This window comes from Gossypium raimondii, chromosome 2 (assembly GCF_025698545.1).
Source record: "Gossypium raimondii isolate GPD5lz chromosome 2, ASM2569854v1, whole genome shotgun sequence".
NCBI lineage: Eukaryota > Viridiplantae > Streptophyta > Magnoliopsida > Malvales > Malvaceae > Gossypium > Gossypium raimondii.
Genome location: NC_068566.1, coordinates 7,184,420 through 7,206,387, shown reverse-complemented (window position 1 = coordinate 7,206,387; position 21,968 = coordinate 7,184,420). Strand labels below are relative to the sequence as shown.

The following is a 21,968-nucleotide window of genomic DNA, read 5'->3' as shown; positions in this document are numbered from 1 at the left end:
ATAGCTTAATTGTGGTTGAATGCATTGGTGTTGTTATTTTGCAAATAATTAGGTAAATAGATGATGTTGGATTTGTGTATGTCCTTTTCTTAAAGTAGCTAAATCATGGTTGAATGGTATGTTATAGATACGGTTGTTTGGCTTGTATAATATAGGTTTAAGGAATGATTTTGAAATGTTGAATAGAATTAAGGTTGATGTGTGAATTGAGGTGCCTTTTGATGGCATATTGGTTAGGCATAGGATGGATGATTATTTGGCATGTAATTGGTGTTTTGAATGTGCTTTTAACCATGTAAAATAGGCTAGTTTTGGTCTCTCCCATTGTGCAAGAAATGGTGTTAGAATTTGCTTGTTTTAGGAGTTAAAAATGTTGCACACGGCCTGAGACACGGCCGTGTCATTTTGATTTTAGGTGTAGGATGAACCACATGGTCTCAGAGAGTTGTACGGCCGTGTAACCCTATTTCAAATACTCACATGGCCTGGGTTATGACACACGACCTGGACACATAGCTATGAGACCCCTATATCTTAATTTGTCCTAAATTTTTTGAATTGTTTAAAATTAGCCTCTGGATGTTCCCAACCTATTTTTATGACCTCGTAAGCTCGAATTAAGGTCCGTAATTGTGTTTATGCCATGAATAAATATTAGTTTGAATGTTACTATTTAAAATTGACTAAATGTTTCTAAAGGTCATTATTTGTTATGAATTAATCGGTAATGCTCCGTAACCCTAATTCGGTAATAGAGACGGGTTAGGAGTGTTTCATTAATGGTAAATCAAAAGTGGGATCCATGATCCTACGCACTGGAAATATTTGATAATTCAAGAGCATGTTGAACATGCCAATAATTTGTGAAAGTATTGAATTATGACTATGTAACACCCCTAACCCGTCTCCGTCGCCAGATTAGGGTTACAAAGCATTACCGACCAATCAGAAATCATTTGACATCATATCATTAAATAAATTAAAATAATTATAAATCAATAAATTATATGCATTTTGTCTCTAAATCGAGCCATCGAGGCCCTAAAAATAACTTATAACCCATTCAGGACTAATTTGAAACAAAACAGGAATTTTGTAAAAAAAAAAAGTTGCAAAAATTGGTAAACAGGGTTCACATGGCCGTGTGACATAACCCAGGCCGTGTAACATTCAAACAAGGGACACACGGCCATGTCCCAGCCCATGTCCTCACCTGTGTAACTCACTAAGTTGCCACTCATGCCCGTGTGTTGGGCCATGTGCTAGGTCGTCTAACTCACTAAGTTGCCACACACGCCTGTGTGTCAAACCGTGTGCTAGGTCGTGTACCTCACTAAGTTGTCACACACGCCCATGTATCAAGCCGTGTGTTAGGCCATGTAACTGACTGACTTGAAACACTAAGAAATTTTAAAATGCACACGGCCGTGTGACAGCCCTTGTCCCAGGCCATGTGAACCCAAAAATTTACCTAAAATCAAACCATTTCAAGTTCAATTCATGTCAAACTATTCAAACCATTTAGGCACACATTCAAGGGGTTCAAACATCATTCAAACATACATAAACATGCCATTTTAAACATCTAAATCATCTAACCAATATGCCATTCAAAGGCACCACAATTGTATCAAAACATCCTTAACCAAAACATACCAATATTGTCATATTCCAAGCACAAAAACCTAGCTCAATTACCTACCAAGGGATATCACATATGACCATTTACAAGCCATTCAAAACATACCAACAAGGACCTTATATACAAGCACTTAAAAGTGACCAAAATAACATAACTTGGTGAGGTGTTAAGGTTCACCAAACCAAACATAAAATTCAAAGCATATACATACCAAAACACCATTAACACATTCACAAAATACCATTACAAAAGGTCCTATACATGCCATTATTAACATTGGCCAAAATACTCAAAAACTACAGAAATGGTTGCTAGATAGTGTGATAGGTCTCCGAGGAGCTTCTGATTATCTATAAAACAAAGGAAAGTAACTACGTAAGCAACGAGTGTTTAGTAAGCTCGTATAAACATAAACATAATTTACCATTTCATTTGCACAATTTATAGCATAAGTATAGTATCAACCAAAACCATAAGCTTGGCATAAGCCTATACAAGCATCATCTACTCACAAGTTAGTATACTTGTCCATGATACAAATGAATTTAACCATAAGATAAGTATATTTCCATATATATATATATACACATTTAACTAATCCATCTTTCCATAAATTCTTGATTCATTCTATTGGCATACTTACCATTTCATTTCCTTTTCATACCCATTGAACCATCTAGAAATGCATCGGATACTTGGGAATACTCACACGCATAGTGTGCCTTTCCATATAACTGTAACCTTTCCTTTACATCATTGCTCATACGAGCTATGAAATGGGTCTGCTCACATGAGCTGTGAGTCGAAATGTAAGCTACACAATGCTGCTCACACAAGCTGTGGAGAATCCACAACAAATGCAGGACCTCAACCATCAGTAGGACATTCAAGACCAACACCCGAAACATGAAATCCCTAATGACATGTCATTTTTATCCTAAGAATTCTTAAGGTTCAAACGGGACTCGTTATCTATCAATTCATCATATCATTGATACATTTATAATCCAATTCATTTATCTTACAACAACATAGTAAATAGTTAATTTAACTAACATTAAAACGATCATAGTTCATACGAACTTACCTCGATAGCTAGGGCATAGAAATAGAATCGAACACTAATCCGAAGCTTTAGCTTTTAGTTCATTTAAGTCAAATTGTGGTTTATCTTGATCTAAATAGATGGTTTCAATCAATTCAGTACTTCTAGTATTAAATTTAATCCATAGTTCATATTTATGCAAAATTATGGATTTGCCCCTAATTTTTTAAAATTTCACAATTTAGTCCTTAGGTTCATAACTTGAAATCTAACCATTTTAACCTAGATCCATGTTAACCAAAGCTTCAAGAGACCTTGAAAAAACCCATATTTACCAACATTTCACAATAAAACCCATAACTTTATATTTTTAATAATTTAACCCCTATTTCCAAAATTCATCAAAAATCACTTAACAAAACATATTTATTTTGCAACAAAGATAAATAATCTGTCAACTAACATCAAAACACATTCAAAAAAATCCATGGCAAGTCCCTCAAGCTTTAACAATTTCGCAAATTAACCCCCAGGCTAGCTAGACTAAGCTAAAACAAACTCAAAAACATAAAAATCATTAAAAACGAGGCTTAAAATCATACCATGCAATGAATTAACCCTAAATGAAACTTCAAGCTCCTCCTCCCATGGAATTTTGGTTGAAACCAATGTTAAAAGGAAGAAGATGATAGTATTTTTATATTAGTTTGTATTTATTTAACTAATTACTAATTTACTTTTACTAACTTAACTTTAAAAAACTAAATCATGTCCATATTTGTCCACCATAAATGTGAATGGCATAATTACCCATTAGATCCCTTAATTTACTTTTCCATAGCCATCTAACCCTTTTTAACTAATAGAATTCAACTTTTACACCTTTTACGATTTAGTCTTTTTACGTAATTAACAATTCAAGCATCAAAATTTCTTAACGAAATTTTAATATGACCTTAATAACATTCGTAAATATTTAATAAAATATTTACATCTCGATTTATAGAAATAATATCTCAAAACCTCATTTTCTAAAATAAGTTGACTTTAGGGACATACCACTTGAACTTAATTATTCTTTCATTTAACATAAATCATTAAATCAAAATTTACTATTACAATATATTTGACTAGTAAATATTGAATTATAATATTTATGGACTCACACGTCATATTTGTGGTCCTAAAATCACTGTTCTAACATCACAGAGAAATGGGTTGTTACAACTCTCCCCTTTACGAAAATTTCGTCCTCGAAATTTCTCACCTGATAATAGCTATTCAGATCAAGTTTTTCTTTCACATTTTCAAGGGTAGTTCATAAAAAAAATCCATCATGACCCGTTCCCAATCAAAACTCATATCAGAACGTAATATTACAGACAATACTTGATACTCTATCTTGACTTAAGACATAACATATATCTCCGAATTAACTCTAAAATTTCACGTTCTAATCCTGAGTACCAGTAACTTTGTCTCAAGCCATTTTACATTTTCGTTGTTGTCTGATGTAAATCAAATATACAATGCCATGAACCTTATATAATATGTCCTATGAAATCTCAGAATTTTTCAGTGCATCAATTCGAATATTTTTCTCTACATTTCAAAATTCTCTAAAGAATTAACAATTTAACCCTTTACTTCATAATACTCAAACAATCAATATTCAAGATCGTCTGAATGAAACGTTACTATAAACAATAAATTCTTATCTAGTTGAGAATAAAGTAGATACCTGACTTGACTGAACAAATTTGATGTTTTTCCCGTAATAGCTTTATTTTTAGCAGTACAACTATCAAGAAATTCCTAATAAATCATCTGTTGAAACATAACCGAAAAACCCAGATCATCAGGTTCCAGATACATTAGTTAACTCATAGTGTTTAGCTAAAATTCGTAATTTTCATAACAGATTCTAAATGATGTTTCTAGCACATCAGCATCTGTAACTTTCAACTGATAATAATTCTGGTTATTTTGACTCAACTAACTTGTTGTCTCTCCGTTTGGTTAGCATACTAGGGTTCTACATCCCATTCATGAAAAGCTTCAAACAATATCATTTAAATACAAGTATGATAGCTGCTATTATCAAAACGAATTTAACCCATAATAAAATTTTCCTAACTATCTCTGATCTAGTTGATATATCCCTATATCATGTCTTCTAGAATCTGAATTTCTCATTCTGACTGTCTGTCTACTTGCCCATGACTTCGTGAAATTTATTCCCGAATCTAGAGATAAACTCAAATACATACAACTCAACTATCTCTTCAAGTGAATAATTCGTTTTGACTAAAAAAATGAGTCAATTTATCAACCTGATAGTAACAATTCAAATAAAATTTTTCTTCTTGTAGTTAAGATAATCCAAACATAAAATCTATCATAATTCCCTCATAATACCAATCAAAATTCATAACAAACTGTATTAGTTCGTACGAAATATGACATATAGTTTTGACTTGTTGACATAATTCGATATCATCAGGGTAATGAGAACTAAAATGCGATGCTAAGCTTAATCTTCCACAGTCTACACTTTTACCACTATTTATCCCTTCTTAAAAGCTAAAAGTTGCTTACAAAACAAGACTATTCCAATTATTAACAGCAAAGCATTGAACCATACTTTGATTACTACCTTCGATGATACATGTGAATTCTTAAACATATGCTAAATGCCTTGTTGTTTAGACTCACACTAAGCTAGTTAGCTCACCTCATTACTTCAAATTACTCAGGTAATGAACAAAATTAGGACCAGACTTAGCATGTGGACGTACAACAGACTTCAGGATCAATTTAAAACTATTATTTTTATTTTCATTTTATTTAACATTCTCTAAGTTTATTTGGTTTTTGGACTGTGGTTTGGGACTATTTCTGTTTTGGAGATTTTTTATGCATGCATAGCTTCATACATGGGAATGATTTATTATTATATACTGAAATTGGATTATGCATGTAACCTGGCTTACTTAATAATTGGGTTTTTAATTTAATTTTTCACTACAATCAAGATAATCAAAGTTATTTTTCAAAAGCAACAATGTGTAAAGAGTATTTCTGAAAACCACGCCAGTGATACGAACCTAACTTAATAAAGATTTGATTTTAATAATGAACGTTTTTTCTCAAAATAACAAAGGTAACCATGATTTTATTAAAAAGATGGTGCATTTTTCAACCATTGATAGGATAAAATCCTAGTTTAGGTGTCCCATGTGACTTTCACGATTTGGCCATAACGTCTAGGCTGGGTTTGGAGGTTACACCATATATATGTATCCGCCCAAGATAATGTCAGTGAGAAGTTGTTTGAAATAAGAGTATAAGTTAAGGTATGGATTGCTGGAAGTAGTTTCTAAGGGTATGTTCTGCTAGGTAAGTTTTTTGGGACAAGAGATTTATGAAATGATTGGAAGGATTCCTCAGTTAATAAGATATGAAAGATTAAGTATGATAAGGGTATGATAACTGTCGTATATACGAATGATAACACTATGATGGTATCAACCGAAGTAAATGGTGTAGAATTTGGTTGACTCATAGAAATTAATAAAAGATTGCAAAGTATTCATAAAGGTATGGTTATAGTGGGATTCACTAAGTACTCTTGTACTTACAATGCCAGTAGTACGCCAAGATGGTGGTAGAGTGGGCTATTATGCATACAGTGGATTTATGGCGCAATCTTGAATACGCCTTTTGAGGCTGTCTTAAAATAAATTTCTAACTTGTAATGACTTGTATCAAATCTGATTTAATAAGTTATGTATCATATATTTTATTTAAATTAGCAAATGTTAAGCTTTTCTTTTGGAGCTACAAATAATAATGTTAAAATAAATGAGAAATTGTAAATTGTTTTTGTTAAATGATTTATATCGTTTAGTAACAGTCGAGATTCAGACCCAATAAATTGGGTCGGGTTTGGGGCGTTACACAATATTTATCCTAAAATCTAACTACAAATGAAAAATTAAAACTAATTTACAATATTTACAAATTGATTAAATTTTAATGGTTTAACAACTATGTCATGCTATCAGACATGTCCGGTAATTCCTTGAATTTCACCATCGAGTTCATTCGTCGTTTACAACCATCGTAGCTCACCTGACCAAGTCCAATCCTATCAGGATCTCACCATTTATCTCATTCTTTTGCAATCTACTTACCTACACAAACACAACTGGAAGAATACCCTTGATCAAGGTTGTTAAAGGTTAAATCGAATAGAACATAACGCTCCTCCCTAACAAATCCCTCACTTTCGGAATTGTGACCACACTTGAACACCTCTAACTCATCATCAAATTTCATAGTTAGCTCATTTTGTTCGAGATCGATGGTCGATTTAGAAGTGGCCAAAATTGGTCGACCCAATAGAATAGGGATGTCTTAATCTTCTTCAAAATCAAGGACTACAAAATTGACAGGGATTATAAATCCCCGTACCTTGACCAATACATCCTTAAGTACATCTTTTGAGCGTACCAAGGATCTATCGACTAGTTGTAGTGTTATCGAGGTGTTCTTTAGTTACCTGAGTTCGAGTTTTCGATAGATTAATAGGGGCATTAAATTTATATTGGCCCCTAAGTTACAAAGGGCCTTACTGAAATATCGATCCGCTATCTCTTTTGGAATCATAAAACTACTCAGATCTTTCAATTTTGGAGGTATCTTTTTTGCAATTAAAGCGCTACACGAGGCAACAATGTCATTCGGTCACCATTTTACATTTTCTTATGCCTTGCCATGATTTCCTTTAAATATTTGGCATATTTCAGGATTTTTTTGATTAATTCTAAAAGCATCAGAATGACATTGAAAGTTTTAAATAAATTAAGAAATTCATGAAATCTACCTCATCCCTCTTTTTCTTTTCCTCTAATCATGTTAGGAAGGGTACCTTTATTGTGCTCGGATTTGCGATAACTGGATCAGAAACTAGTTCGACTATCTCCTCAATCGGCTTATTTTGCTTGGCTTCCTCCTCCATGGGTTCGTCAACCTCTTCAGGAACCTTCTCCTCTTCATTGACGGGCTTGTTGGGCATTTTTAATTCTTTTCCTAATCGCAAAAGAATCGTCTTTACATGCCCCTTCCTATCTTTATAAGGATTGATCTTCATATTTCTAAGGATATTTTGGTCACTCTGCTTTTGAAACATCGTCATTAACTGGCTCATTTGGTCGCAAAGGCTATCCATTTGGGATTCAATTCGTCCACATGTAGCTTGGACTTATTGAATGTTTATATTCATTATTTGCATCTCCCCCTCTAGTCGATCGAATCTTTGACCACATGCCGCATGGTCATTCCCCATAGATATTTGTTCTAAGTGTAAAGATTGGTAATGAGGGTTTGGTCAGTTTTGCCCTTGATTTGCACCTCATTGGTTGCCTCCCTATTTGAGGTTTGGATGATCCTTCCAATCGAGGTTATAAGTGTTTGAATAAAAATCTCAACCCCTATTACCTATGTAGCTCGCTTCTTCTGGTTGGTTTTCAAAATAAGGTTCTCTCTCGTTGGTTTGACAGTTGTCTCCAAACGATTAAGCTTTTCTAGGATTCATTGGTATTGATCATCTTCGTTATCTTCGTTGATAGCTTTTACCATTTGAAGCTTTGGTTTGTATGTGAACCTTTCATTGGGCCACATATAAGAATTCATAGCCATATCATCTATGATTTTGTAGGCTCATTCATACGTGTGGAACATGATAAATCCTACGATCGCTCTTTCTAGGCTGAATTTAATATTACCGTCAACACCATTGTAAAATGTCTAGATTTGGAGGCATGCTTGTAGCCCATGGTGTGGGCACATCTGGAGCATCGACTTGAAACATTCTCACACCTCGTACAAGGATTCACCTTCATATTGCTTAAAATTGGTGATTTTTTGCCTCAACTGAATGGATCGGCTAATCGGGAAAAATTTATGGAGGAATTTTTCTACTAAATCATCCCACGTGGTAATGGAATCTGGTTCTAACGAAACCAATCAACCACGTTATCACATAGAGAAAACAGAAATAACCAAAGACATATAGCATCATCGGATACCCGTTGTATTTGAAGGTGTCACACAGTTGTAGGAACCACTTCAAGTGATGATTCGGGTTTTCCCCCATGTTTTCTTTAAATTGCAACATGTTCTGGATCATATGAATTGTGGTCGTCTTTACTTCAATATTATTGGTGTTGATCGCCAACCTTTCTATACTACCTCGCACCGCATCGAGTGTAGGTAAAGCGTATTCGTGCAACGTCCTTTGATCCATCGAGGCATCTATACGGATGTTTGCTTTTCATTCTTATGGATCCTCTAACAGCAGATTCTCTCAAGGTTGATTAATGACCACAGTTGGATCAGTGTTCATGAATTGATGATGGTTTCTAATAATCTGGTCAAGATCGAGATATGGTTTAATTGGGGTGCTTCCACTTCGGGTCATAAACAACCTCAAAAATTAAAAAGAAATTAAACCAATAAAAATGAATAAACAAAAATTAAAAATAACATAAATAAAATTATCATATCTATAGTCTTTAACGTTCCCATTTGTCTTATTAATTGTAAAGATCTTTTTTAGATTTAATGTTGAAACCTCCCCAAAAATGGCACCAACAACTTGACCGCCTATAAACATGTTATCATTTATAGTATAAATATCATACCAAAACATATATAAAAGTAAATCAGCGATTTTCTCAAGTATACAGGTCAAATTGTAATATAGTATTTGTGTTACAACGAAACATAGGGAAGTATTTCGATGATCGTACCCAATGGAGGATGGAATAAATCTATTGAAAATCTCTTTACAATAATAAGTCTAAATAATAATTAAATCCTATATTATGACAGATCATAAAAGAGATTAATAGTGAAAACTAAATACTAAAATAAATAACAAAAAGTTAAACACAAACGATTAAATTGATTAAATCAATCAGGAAGATTAACTCGTTTCAGGGGTTGTAATTAACTTCAAATTAGGGTTTTAGGGTGGATTAGCTATTAATTAATCAATTATTACCTCTCAGCCTCTAACTAATTTATTAATTGGTTGATACTCACTTATCTCCCGACCTCACTTTCTAAATCAAGATCAATTACGATTTACTCGGCAAAACTTATCTCCGACCTCATTTAACCTATAATTACTTCCTAGGGTTGTTAAGCCTAGGGTTTAGGAACGCGTGATTTAAACCAACTAATCCTATCAAAAAACCCTAAATCCTCCGTTAATCATGTCCTCATCCATTCGTTAATCTCCTCTAAGGGATTTAGCCACTCATGATATCAAATAAATTAAACATGTAGATAACATGAATAAATCAGAAGAGAGAAGAGATTAGAATAATCCTGATTTGATTTCGATTGAAGAACGGAGTAGCGGATCTCTCGACTGGAATAATCAAATCTTGTCGCTTGTGAAAGAGAAATAAATTGAATACTTCAATATTATAAAATAACTCTAGGACCGAAACTGATTCCAAGAGGAAAGAATAAAGAGTTTATGGAAAACAAAAGAAGACTTAATCCAATTCTACTCCTAAATTACTAAGGTTTTTAAATGTGTCTAAGACGACTTAGTTACATCAAATCCCTAAAGTTTTATTTATAAGAGTGTTGGCAGTCCAAATTAGGTCTTTGATGCATCCTAGGTCTTCGTATAAAATTGACTGTGTGGACGAAAATAGCCGCGTAATGCTTAGGTACCACGTCGGGTCTATGTTACACCCTGCAAGGCCTATGGTGTGACACGATAGTGATTTGTAGGCTTCTTTGGATATTCTCTTACTTTAGCGGCTCAAACAACGTGTGCATCACTTGTCCCATGTTCCTACGTCCATTGGGCCTATAATTCATCATCATACACACTCAATTACACCAATTAGAACTACCTAAGGCCCGTGTCGACCTAATAGGTCACAAACATCCACAAATGTGCTAAAACACTTATTTTACTAATATTTAATACTAACTACTAAATATCGAAAATGTAATAATGAATACTAAAAGTGCTAGAAAACAAGCTCTTTAAGTGCGGAAATAGACTGAAATTACTACTACATTTGATGTCAGGTCAGTTCTAAGTTTATAACTGAGTCTCATAAGTTAAATTGAGTTATTACGGGAGCAGAAATGAGATTGTAATGGATTTCGTAATGAAATTATGATCGGAATTCATGATGATAAGGTTGTTTAGAATATTAAAAGCTTACTTATTATAATGAAAATTTAGTAGCTTGTAAAAAGTAGGATAAAAGAGTTATAACTCGGATTGAGATGAATTTAGTAGCTAATGGACATAATAATGGTTTGTCTTTTAGAATTTAAAACAAGATTCATATGCTAACTAGTATTGACTGATAGTACGCATAGTAAAAAGAGGTTGAGATAGGGATATGATGGTTAAAAGTTGGATAAATAAACTATATATTAGCATAAATGATGTATGATGTTTTGAATTATTTATGTGTTATTGAAATGAGGATTGAGTCAAAAGTATTGTAATCTAATAATTAAGTCTGGAAATGAATATTATGATGAAATGTTATGGTAAGCAAAGTATAATGGAATTGAGTGACAGACTAATAAATGTGTATTTGATAGAAGAATAGTAAAAGGTGAAAGCTTATGAATAAAAATTGAAATAAATCAATAAAATAGTAACCCGTAGAAGTGAAAATGTGATTTATGTTTAAAATGGTACTAAGTTTAGACTCGATAAGTTGTTGTATAATGGAGTTGTATGTAATCTGTAACCGAGTCAAATAGAATGAGCATTTTGCTTATTATATGCTTATGCCTATTTTTGACTTGCTAATATTGTTTATCATGTGATGTCACCCTCGAATGGCTAATGAAATCATATATTTTTTTTTATTTTAGATTTTGTTGTTGTTGTTTATTACCATAACACGTTTCGTAATGACCATAAATGTATTAAAAAAAATCATAAATACCTTTGAGCATAAGGTGTAACACCGCTTATTTAAAATCACTGACAATCTAACTAACGGATTTTACATATAACCTCAAGTCATAGGGTATCAATACCATCCTCAAAGGTGCCAATACCCCAAGCCTAGTTTCGAAGATTAGCACGTTTATAAGTAGGCAAGCTGAGGTTTATAATTAGCATTTATAAATCTAATGTTTAATAGTAATTAGGATTGTTTTGATCGAATATAGGTATTGTATAGTCAATAGGATTATTAGAGATGCCTCTGAGCATCAATGATAGCATTGTTTGATTGATATCGTGGCCAATCCAAATTAGAGGTATTACAATCATATTTACATCCTTTTAGTTTATTGTGAATAACATTTAATGATTTAAATTAGTAGTACAAACCTGTAAATGGCTTTTTAACTTCATCATTTGTAAGCCCATCAACCTTCATCAGCTCCCTAAATTTCTTAGGCATTGCAACTGCAAAACAAATTCCAATTCCATCAAAAAAGAAATTGAAATAAATTGCAATGGAAAAACAATTCGATATGTGAACCACCGAGTTGCTCAAAAGCTTGCAAGAAGTACCTATGCAACTCTGATGATCAACACTACCTTTGCTTTTTCTAAGGCTGCCATTTCTCTCTCTTTTCTTTATTCGCATTTCTATTGTCGTCTGCTATGCCTTTGCTCTCAATTTTTTTTTCTTTATATGTAACCGGAATTAATTATGTACTAGATTATTCGTTTAAATTTGAAAGTCTATCTAAAATGTTGGAGGGTTTAAATAAAAATATAAATTCGAAAAATAAGTTTTGACAAAAAATAATATCCATTTTCTAAATGAACTGAGCCTCGGGTAGGATTTTTTGGCTTGGCCCAAACCAAATAAGTTATTTTGCTGTTGCTTTGCTACTATTTCGCTATTATATTGCTACTATTTTATTGTTATTGTTTAGATATTATATAATTTTTGTTTTATTGTTAATTTTACTATTAATTTAGAGACATTTACTTGCTAAGTTGCAACTATCTTAATATTATTTAAGTATAAAGATTTTTTACGTATTTTTAATTTGTTGTAAAATATTTATTTTAATGTTTTAAATGTATTATATTTTAAAGTCACATCCTACAATTAAAGGAAAAAACCTCGAGTTTATTAAATCTTTTCATTTTCTTTCTTGTTCTGAGATTCAAAATGAAAAGTCAGAAACTAAAATGAAAAAAAAAAATCTCTTTCGGGAGTGGATTCCACAACTAAATTGACCTAAGCTAATTAGGTTTCCTTTTATCATCAATAACATTTTCTTTTATTAGGACACATCAATAAACTTTTTAAGTGACCAAATAGGAGCATCTTCAAACTTGAGTGACCAAAGTAGTAATTTTATGAAATTCTGTAGGCCTGGAAGTCAGATGGGCCAATTAAACCCAAACCAAGTTGGACCCTACTTTTAGGGAAACAGAAACATCTATTCGACTAGCAACTCCCAACTCCAGAATAAACATCCGCTCCGCACCCCGCCAAAAGCAATGGGGGAGAAATATCTTTTATCTTGTTTTCTTCCGCAGCACTCGACTTGAACTTTGAGAAGGCAAGAGGACATTGGCCTTGGCCATGGCCATGTCTTGCAATGGAGGACTTGTTGTAACCTTTGCCTCTCCTACTTCAAAGGTATGCATGAACACCTCTATCTCTTGCTCTTCTTCCCACCTCTCAATTCCTTCACCAAATGAACACTCAAATGACAGCACTAGTAATAACAGCACATTTAGCTATAGCAGAGCCTCCCCATCTGAGAGATGGCCTCACCTTCAAATTCAACTAGCTGAAACTTACCCTTTAAGTCAAACCCATTTTTCACCTACCTCTCCTCAACTTACCCATGTTGTTAAGGAAGCTGAATTGTCTTTGGAGTCCTCAAAGTCTGAAACTTTGGAAGTGAGCGATGAGACCCAGGAGAAATTGGGGAGAGTAAGTAAGACTAGAGTTAAGAAAATGAGTAAACTGGCATTGAAAAGGGCCAAAGATTGGAGAGAAAGAGTGAAGTTTTTGACAGACAGGATTTTGGGGTTGGAACAAGACCAGTTTGTTGCTGATGTTTTGGATGATAGGAAAGTTCAGATGACACCAACCGATTTTTGCTTCCTAGTGAAATATGTTGGTCAGGAGAACTGGCAACGTGCCCTGGAAGTTTATGAGTGGTTAAATTTGAAGAACTGGTATTCCCCTAATGCCAGGATGCTTGCTACTATCTTGGCTGTGCTGGGGAAGGCCAATCAGGAGATTTTAGCTGTTGAAATCTTTACCAGGGCTGAGCCTGCTGTTGGAAATACCGTCCAGGTTTATAATGCCATGATGGGTGTTTATGCACGAAATGGAAGGTTTCAGAAAGTGCAGGAACTGCTTGATTTAATGCGTAAGAGAGGGTGTGAGCCTGACCTCGTGAGTTTCAATACTTTAATAAATGCCAGATTGAAAGCAGGAGCTATGGTGCCTGATTTAGCTATCAAGCTTTTGAATGAGGTCAGGAGGTCTGGTCTTAGGCCAGATATAATAACTTATAATACTCTTATTAGTGCTTGTTCTAGGGAATCAAACTTGGAGGAGACAATGAAGGTTTTTGACGATATGGACAGCCATAATTGTCAACCTGATTTATGGACTTACAATGCTATGATTTCTGTGTATGGGAGATGTGGGATGGCATATAAAGCTGAGCAGCTGTTTAGGGATTTAGAGTCTAAAGGGTTTTTCCCGGATGCAGTCACATATAATTCATTGTTATATGCTTTTGCAAGAGAAGGAAATGTGGACAAGGTAAAAGAGATTTGTGAAGAAATGATTGAAATGGGGTTCGGTAGAGATGAGATGACTTATAATACAATTATTCACATGTATGGGAAGCAGGGCCAGCATGAATTGGGATTGCAGCTTTACAAGGACATGAAATTGTCAGGGCGGAGTCCAGATGTGGTAACATATACAGTCTTGATCGATTCCCTAGGGAAAGCAAATAAGATAAAGGAGGCTTCTAATTTGATGTCAGAGATGTTGGATGCAGGTGTTAAGCCTACTGTGCGGACTTATAGTGCTTTGATTTGTGGGTATGCTAAGACTGGAATGGCTGTGGAGGCTGAGGATACATTTAATTGCATGCGGAAATCTGGGGTTAGACCTGATTTCCTGGCATACTCTGTCATGTTGGATATCCTTTTGAGATGTAATGAAATAACAAAAGCATGGGTGCTGTACCAGGAAATGGTTCGTGATGGTTTCACACCAGATAATATACTTTATGAGGTGATGCTTCAGGCACTAACAAAGGAAAACAAAGTGGAAGAAATTAAAATGGTGGTTGGAGACATGAAAGAACTTTGTGGTATGAATCTTCAAACTGTTTCTTCTTTCCTTGTCAAGGGTGAATGCTATGACCTGGCTGTACAGATGCTGAGATTAGGCATAAGTAATGGTGAAGCGCTAGATGATGAAAATTTGTTGTCTATTTTGAGTTCATACAGTTCATCTGGCAGGAACAAAGAAGCATGTGAATTACTTGAGTTCTTGAAAGAACACACTGAAGGGCCCAGTAAACTGATAACTGAAGCTCTAGTTGTCGTACTTTGTGAGGCTTGCCAGTTAGATGCTGCCTTGAAGGAGTACAGTAACGCTAGAGAATCTGGTTCATTTAGCAGGAGTTCTACCATGTATGAGTCCCTTATTAGATGCTGTGAAGAAAATAAACTTCTAACTGAGGCTTCTCAGATTTTTACTGAAATGAGATTCTGTGGTGTTGAACCTTCTGAATGTATCATGAAATGTATGATTAGGGTATATTGTAAAATGGGCTTCCCTGAGACGGCACATTGTTTGATTAATCAAGCTGAAGTGCAAGGTCTTCTGCTTGACAATTCTATTATTTATGTTGATGTTATTGAAGCATATGGAAAAGTGAAGCTGTGGCAGAAAGCTGAAAGTGTGGTGGGCAATGTTAGACAAAGATATATGAATGTGGATCGCAAAATCTGGAATGCCTTAATACAGGCTTATGCCGCAAGCGGTTGCTATGAACGAGCTAGAGCTGTTTTTAATACAATGATGAGAGATGGTCCTTCGCCAACAGTAGATTCCATTAATGGTCTATTGGAAGCACTAGTTGTGGATGGAAGATTGTCTGAGATTTATGTGGTAATCGAGGAGATGCAAGATATGGGTTTTAAAATAAGCAAGAGTTCTATTCTTCTGATGCTTGATGCATTTGCAGAAGCTGGAAACCTCTTTGAGGTGAAGAAGATATACAGTGGAATGAAAGCTGCAGGGTATTTTCCTACAATGCATCTTTACAGGATTATGATTAGACTGTTCTGCAAGGGTAAACGGGTGAGGGATGTTGAAGCAATGGTCTCTGAAATGGAAGAAGCAGGATTTAAGCCTGATCTTTCAATTTGGAATTCTATGCTAAAGTTATACTCAGGAATTGAGGATTACAAAAGGACAGCTCAGATATATCAACAGATTATAGAAGCTGGACTTGAACCAGATGAGGACACTTACAACACTTTGATAATAATGTACTGCAGAGATCGTAGACCTGAAGAGGGATTATCTCTGATGCATGAAATGAGGAAAGTGGGTTTAGAACCGAAATTAGACACCTTTAAAAGTCTGATTTCAGGATTTGGCAAGCAGGAACTGTTGGAACAAGCTGAGGAATTGTTCAACGATTTGCTTTTGAAAGGCTACAAATTGGACCGCTCTTTCTATCATACAATGATGAAAATATATAGAAATTCTGGAAACCATTCCAAAGCTGAAAACCTGTTAAGCATGATGAAAAAAGCTGGAGTGAAACCCACTATTGCTACAATGCACTTGCTTATGGTTTCTTATGGAAGCTCTGGACAGCCACAGCAAGCAGAAAAAGTCCTCGCTAATTTGAAAGAAATAGGATTAAATCTGACTACACTACCATATAGTTCACTCATTAATGCTTATCTTCAGAATGGAGATTATAATGTTGGAATTCAAAAGCTTATGGAGATGAAGATGGAGGGCTTGGAAGTAGACCACAGAATTTGGACATGCTTTATCAGGGCTGCAAGTTTGTCCCAGCACACAAGTGAAGCCATTGTCCTCTTAAACGCACTTCGTAATGCTGGATTTGATCTTCCTATCAGGTATATGATTTTCATTTTAGGAACAAGACAATGGTCTTGAAGATGGATTTTTCTTTCCCTTTGTTTCATTCCTTACACTTACTGATTGTTATTGTTGGAATCTAGGCTTATGACAGAAAAATCTGAGTTGCTATTTTCAGAGCTAGAAAGTTGTCTTGATAAGCTAGAACCTGTAGAGGACAGTGCAGCCTTTAACTTTGTCAATTCCTTGGTGGATCTATTATGGGCATTTGAGCATCGGGCCACTGCCTCCTGGGTTTTCCAATTGGCAGTCAAGAAGAACATTTATCGACATGATGTTTTCAGGTATATTCTGGCACTGATAGGTTAGTTTTCCATTGCCTTTTTACCAAACTCTTTTGATTCCGTACTCTGACATCAATAAAGTTCTTGAAACTAGTCCAAGAAAAGAGAGTTTTCATGGATTTATAATATTGACCATATTTTAAATGTTACCAATGTGATTTACTTTTATTATATTTATCTATTCTAAGTTTCGTGACTAAAGTGTACCTTGATGACTTCTGATTATGCCAGAAGGTTGATGGAGTATCAAGATTTTTATTAGGTCTTCAAAAGTAGTTTTAGTTTGTTTGCAGCTGTTGATTAGTCAAATGAAGTTTTTTTCTTGCTTAATTTGGAACTTAGTCCTTTAGGTATCAGGATATGCTTGCTGCTGCTACAAGAAAATTTTGTTCGTAATTAAGCTGTTGGTGCCCTTCTCCTTTATAAGTTGAGTTGCCTGGGAAACCCTGGATGTGATGTGAATCATGTAATTTGTAGGCTTCTCGACGACTATATAGCACGATTGCTTCTCTGATTTCAGCACCCAAAGACCACTATAGAGCCTAGACTTGGTTTCTGTCTTTACCGTTGTAGATCGTGAGCATATTTCCATGGAACTCAAAACCTCCAGTTTATCTTGATGTTAGCACTGGTCTGAAATAGCTTGCATCAATGCAGATCCAGTCATATTAAAGGACTGAAACTGCAAATGAACTTTGACGCAAATGTAGAGTTCTAGGATTTTGTAATACTTTAAAGAGGACTGTTTTATGCATATGCATAATCATGGATAGGAAGTTAATGCAAAATTAGACAATTATATTACATACCGAATTTGTTTCCCTTAATCATTATAGCATTTCTTATTCAGGGTAGCTGATAAAGACTGGGGTGCTGATTTCAGAAAGTTATCTGCTGGTTCTGCTCTTGTTGCTCTCACTTTGTGGCTTGATCATATGCAGGTAAGTTCTCTTAACCTTTATTTTAGTTTCTTTTTGAACTTTCAAAAATTACCAGGGGCAACCTTACCAACATATAAGCCACACCTATCTATAATAATAAGGGATAATGTCATATTTAGTCCTATGCTTCAAAAAGGAAAATGAAAATGAAAATTCAATGTTTGTGTACAAAAGAAAAGAGCAATATGATACCTCTGCTTTGATGATGTGTATGAATTCATCCAACACTTCAACACTGTTTGTAAAATTGCTAGCGTGACTCTCACCTGTAAGATAATGATATAAGGCGTAAAAAATGGCTAGTTACAAGACAAATACCTTTGAACATGTACAGTTGCAGCCATATGGTGCAGATGTGTCACATGAAGGTTTCTTTTTCTTTTTGAAAAATTAGAATACAAACTTCTCTAAAGTAAATTTTTTGGAAAAATTTAAATAGAAAATTATAATTGTTTTTAGATTTCAAAATTGAATAAAAAAGTTAAATGTTTTCCTTATATTTCTCAAATTTATTGTTTGAAATTAAAGACATCAAATTATTCTGAAAATTAGAATTAGAACTTTCAGATTTTTTTATTTTATGTATTTTTTTTCTTTTTCTTCCCCTTTCCTTTCTTGCTCCAACAACTAAATGGCCTACCCCAAATCCATCCTACCAGTTTCGACCTCATCGAAAATGGCATTAACCCCTGAATCCATTGTAGACACTGCCACCGGTTCTACCTGAAAATCCATCCTCCACCTCTATCGCGATCCCTTTTATGGGTCCCAGTTTTCCTCTCTCCCTCTCTCTTGTCTCCCCACCTTCCTCATCTCCTACTCATCCCCATCCATCAGCCATCACAATTTGACCATCTTGGATTTACCCACTTGTCCTCCCTATGCCTACTCAGAGATCTGCACTTCTTTCCTCTCCCCTTCTCCATCAACACTCTAGGAAGTTCGATGTTCTGGTTGCTAGACTTGGTGTTTTCTTGAGCGCCAAGAAATCCATTGACTTGGTGCTCAATCTAAAGGCAGCCATTAATGAGTTCGGTATGGTTCTGAGACAATTGCTTGAAATTCACGAGGACAAATCAGTTGATGTTCCTCAACCTGGTGCAGTGACACTTGGCTGGAGAAGACACAAAAAAGTAAACTTTAACACAAGAAAATCTCACCTATTGTCTCTCCTATAAATAAAGATTTAACTAGCTGTCCTCCAATTCAGTCTTTCAAATCCCTTCGATTTAGCTGACCAAATCCTAAGATTCTTGGAATATGAATCCCAGATTTCCACAAGGTGAAAAGCTGGCTAGATTACCTTGATCTTATGCACATACTGCTATTTTGCAGCTGTCGTTTCAACATTCTTATTTCTTACAGACTACTATCTATGATTTGTCTTTGATCCTGTGCTGATCCTTACAGTAGAACAGTTTCATAAAAGTCTGACCTTGACTAAACCATGTACTCAAGAGGACACTTGTAGGTCAAAAATCAGCTATAATACCTTACTCCTATGCACAGTACCACTGTTTAGTAGCTGCAGTCTTTCTTACTGACTATGACTGATCCTTGATACAGTGCTGATCTTTATGCTGGTAGCATCATAAAATGCGAGCCTTGATAGACTATGTTGCCAATAGAGCATTTGTAGGTCAAAAGTTGGCTAGAATACCTTGATCCTATTCATAGCACTACCGTTTAGTAGCTGCGGTTTTAACTTTCTTAGGGACTATATCTATGGCTTATTTTTTATCCAATGATGATCCCGTTATACGTGGGTGAATTGATACACAGAATCAAAGTGGATGTATTACATTGTATATTTTTATTTTCTTCATTTACTATATTGGATGTTTTCTTGAAGTTTAATGGCTAATATGACATTAACTTAAATAATGTGATATCCTTTAAATGATTGCTTCTACAATGGTGGCCTTGTTGATGCTAATGTAGCTGTTGTGAAGATAAATTTCTAGCTTAAGGTTGACATAAAAGATATTCATGGTGTCTGGCCTTGTTATGTGCTTATCTTTATGGTGTCTGGACTTGCAAAATTTGCTTAATGCTGAAATTCAAGGCTTTATGTACCTCATTGATTATTGAGTGGTGATTTTAAGTTTACTTTTTACTTTGTATTTACACCAGATTTTTCTTTTTTTGGTTAGTTTTCACTATTAAGCTCCGATACTAGTTAGAGATGTAATTTGGGTTTATACATACCGTATCAACTCTGGTAGGACTAGTAAAGGTAGACGTACATGTATGACATGAGGAAGACTGGGCTTCATTTTTATAGGAACTGGAAGTTACCGTACAGCGGCAAGCAAGGTATGGTATGAAGATAAATTTGGTTTTATTTGAGATCGAGAGTGATGAGAATTTTGAGAAAAATTAGACTTTTTAATTAAGTCCCACATTTTAAATCGGGGATAAGAAAATATAGAGTTTATTGATTACCAGCTTGCCTGTGATTCCGAATGGTACCCTGAACAGCAAACTAGTGAAGGTTAAAACTTAAGGGTTGCCTCCATTTTAGTTTACTGCAGAAAGATCAAGGACATTACAGAAGTTGATTTAGTTTAATACATTTTATTCTATTTCCTGTTCCCATCTTGGTTTTCATTTATCATCATTATATTTCTAACTTAGCAATGTTTTTCATATGGAAGGATGCTTCATTACAAGGGTATCCGGAGTCTCCGAAATCAGTTGTTCTAATAACTGGGACATCGGAGTACAACATGGTTTCCCTCAACAGCACACTGAAGGCGTGCCTTTGGGAGATGGGTTCTCCTTTTCTTCCTTGCAAAACACGCAGTGGTCTCCTTGTAGCAAAGGCTCACTCCCTTAGGATGTGGTTGAAGGACTCACCATTCTGCTTGGACCTTGAATTGAAGAATGCCCCATCTCTCCCGGAGCTGAACTCAATGCAACTGATTGAAGGATGTTTCATTAGACGCGGTCTTGTACCTGCATTCAAGGACATAACTGAGAGACTTGGATTGGTGAGGCCAAAGAAATTTGCAAGACTGGCTTTGCTATCTGATGAGAAAAGAGAGAAAGCCATTGAAGCTGATATAGAGGGAGGTAAGGAAAAGTTAGAAAAGCTGAAGTCAAAAGTTGGGAGCAAAAGAACAAGGGTGGTGAAGCAACTCAGAAAGAGAAAATTTATAAGGAGACCTTTGTCAAATCCTAATTAAAAAAATGGCATAACTTCACTAATTTTTTTTGGCAATTTTACCTCTATTTTGCTACTCTGGAGTTTTGATGCCAGCGTTGTAAATACTAATGCCCTCAAATATTTGTTCCTTGAGTTTTGACTGCATTGTAAATACTTATGCCCTTAAATCTTTGTTCCTTAATAAGAAATTATCTAATCACTGTTAGTAGAGTTAAACAGAGCTAATTCCCAAGTGACTAACCAGGCCACTAATCTGTTGACTTTTTTTTTCCTGATGAAACTAGATTACAAGCTATTTATGTTCGAGTTGATTTTTATAGGTAAAAGTAATGTTGAGATATTTGTAAGAGTTGGGATTGCATTTTATCTCTGCTAAAAAATGCACAAATTAATCTTTGTAATTTGAATCAAAGAATAAATTAATCTTTCTGTTAAAAATTATATCTATTTCTATTGCTAAATTTGATCGTTGTATGTCAAAATAAGATAGACATAACATTTCATGTGTAATTTACATCAGTTTTAATAGTGAAAATAGATGAAATTTTAAACAAAAAGCACGACTTTGCTTTTGATCTAATATCCATGCACTAATTTGCCTATTTTGAATAAAATGTATAATATACAATCTAATTCTTAGTACAGGAGCTTTTATGGTACTTTTATCAACTTTTATGTGAAATAAAAAA

General features: G+C 34.6%; 1 protein-coding gene across 2 annotated transcripts; it reads left to right on the top strand.

Annotated features, from left to right (window-relative positions):
* The first annotated feature begins 13,180 nt into the window (after nucleotides 1-13,180).
* Nucleotides 13,181-21,495, top strand: LOC105787907 (pentatricopeptide repeat-containing protein At3g18110, chloroplastic). 2 transcript variants are annotated; one of them, XM_012614512.2, is made up of 4 exons: nucleotides 13,181-16,863; nucleotides 16,969-17,169; nucleotides 18,020-18,110; nucleotides 20,768-21,495. In XM_012614512.2, exons 1-4 carry the CDS (start codon nucleotides 13,304-13,306, stop codon nucleotides 21,296-21,298), a joined length of 4,383 nt encoding a protein of 1,460 aa, XP_012469966.1. In that variant the 5' UTR covers nucleotides 13,181-13,303; the 3' UTR covers nucleotides 21,299-21,495. The 2 variants fall into 2 exon arrangements, with proteins under 2 accessions (XP_012469966.1, XP_052481401.1); XM_052625441.1 differs by lacking the exon at nucleotides 20,768-21,495 and having other exon boundaries at nucleotides 16,969-17,189.
* The last annotated feature ends 473 nt before the right edge of the window (nucleotides 21,496-21,968 follow it).

What these genes read in the sequence shown, in the direction of transcription:
- LOC105787907 (XM_012614512.2), top strand. Translation starts at nt 13,304, where the DNA reads ATGGCCATGTCTTGCAATGGAGGACTTGTTGTAACCTTTGCCTCTCCT. An exon ending in TATCGACATGATGTTTTCAG is followed by an intron (nt 17,170 to 18,019) that starts GTATATTCTGGC and finishes TTTCTTATTCAG; the next exon opens with GGTAGCTGATAAAGACTGGG. An exon ending in TGTGGCTTGATCATATGCAG is followed by an intron (nt 18,111 to 20,767) that starts GTAAGTTCTCTT and finishes TTCATATGGAAG; the next exon opens with GATGCTTCATTACAAGGGTA.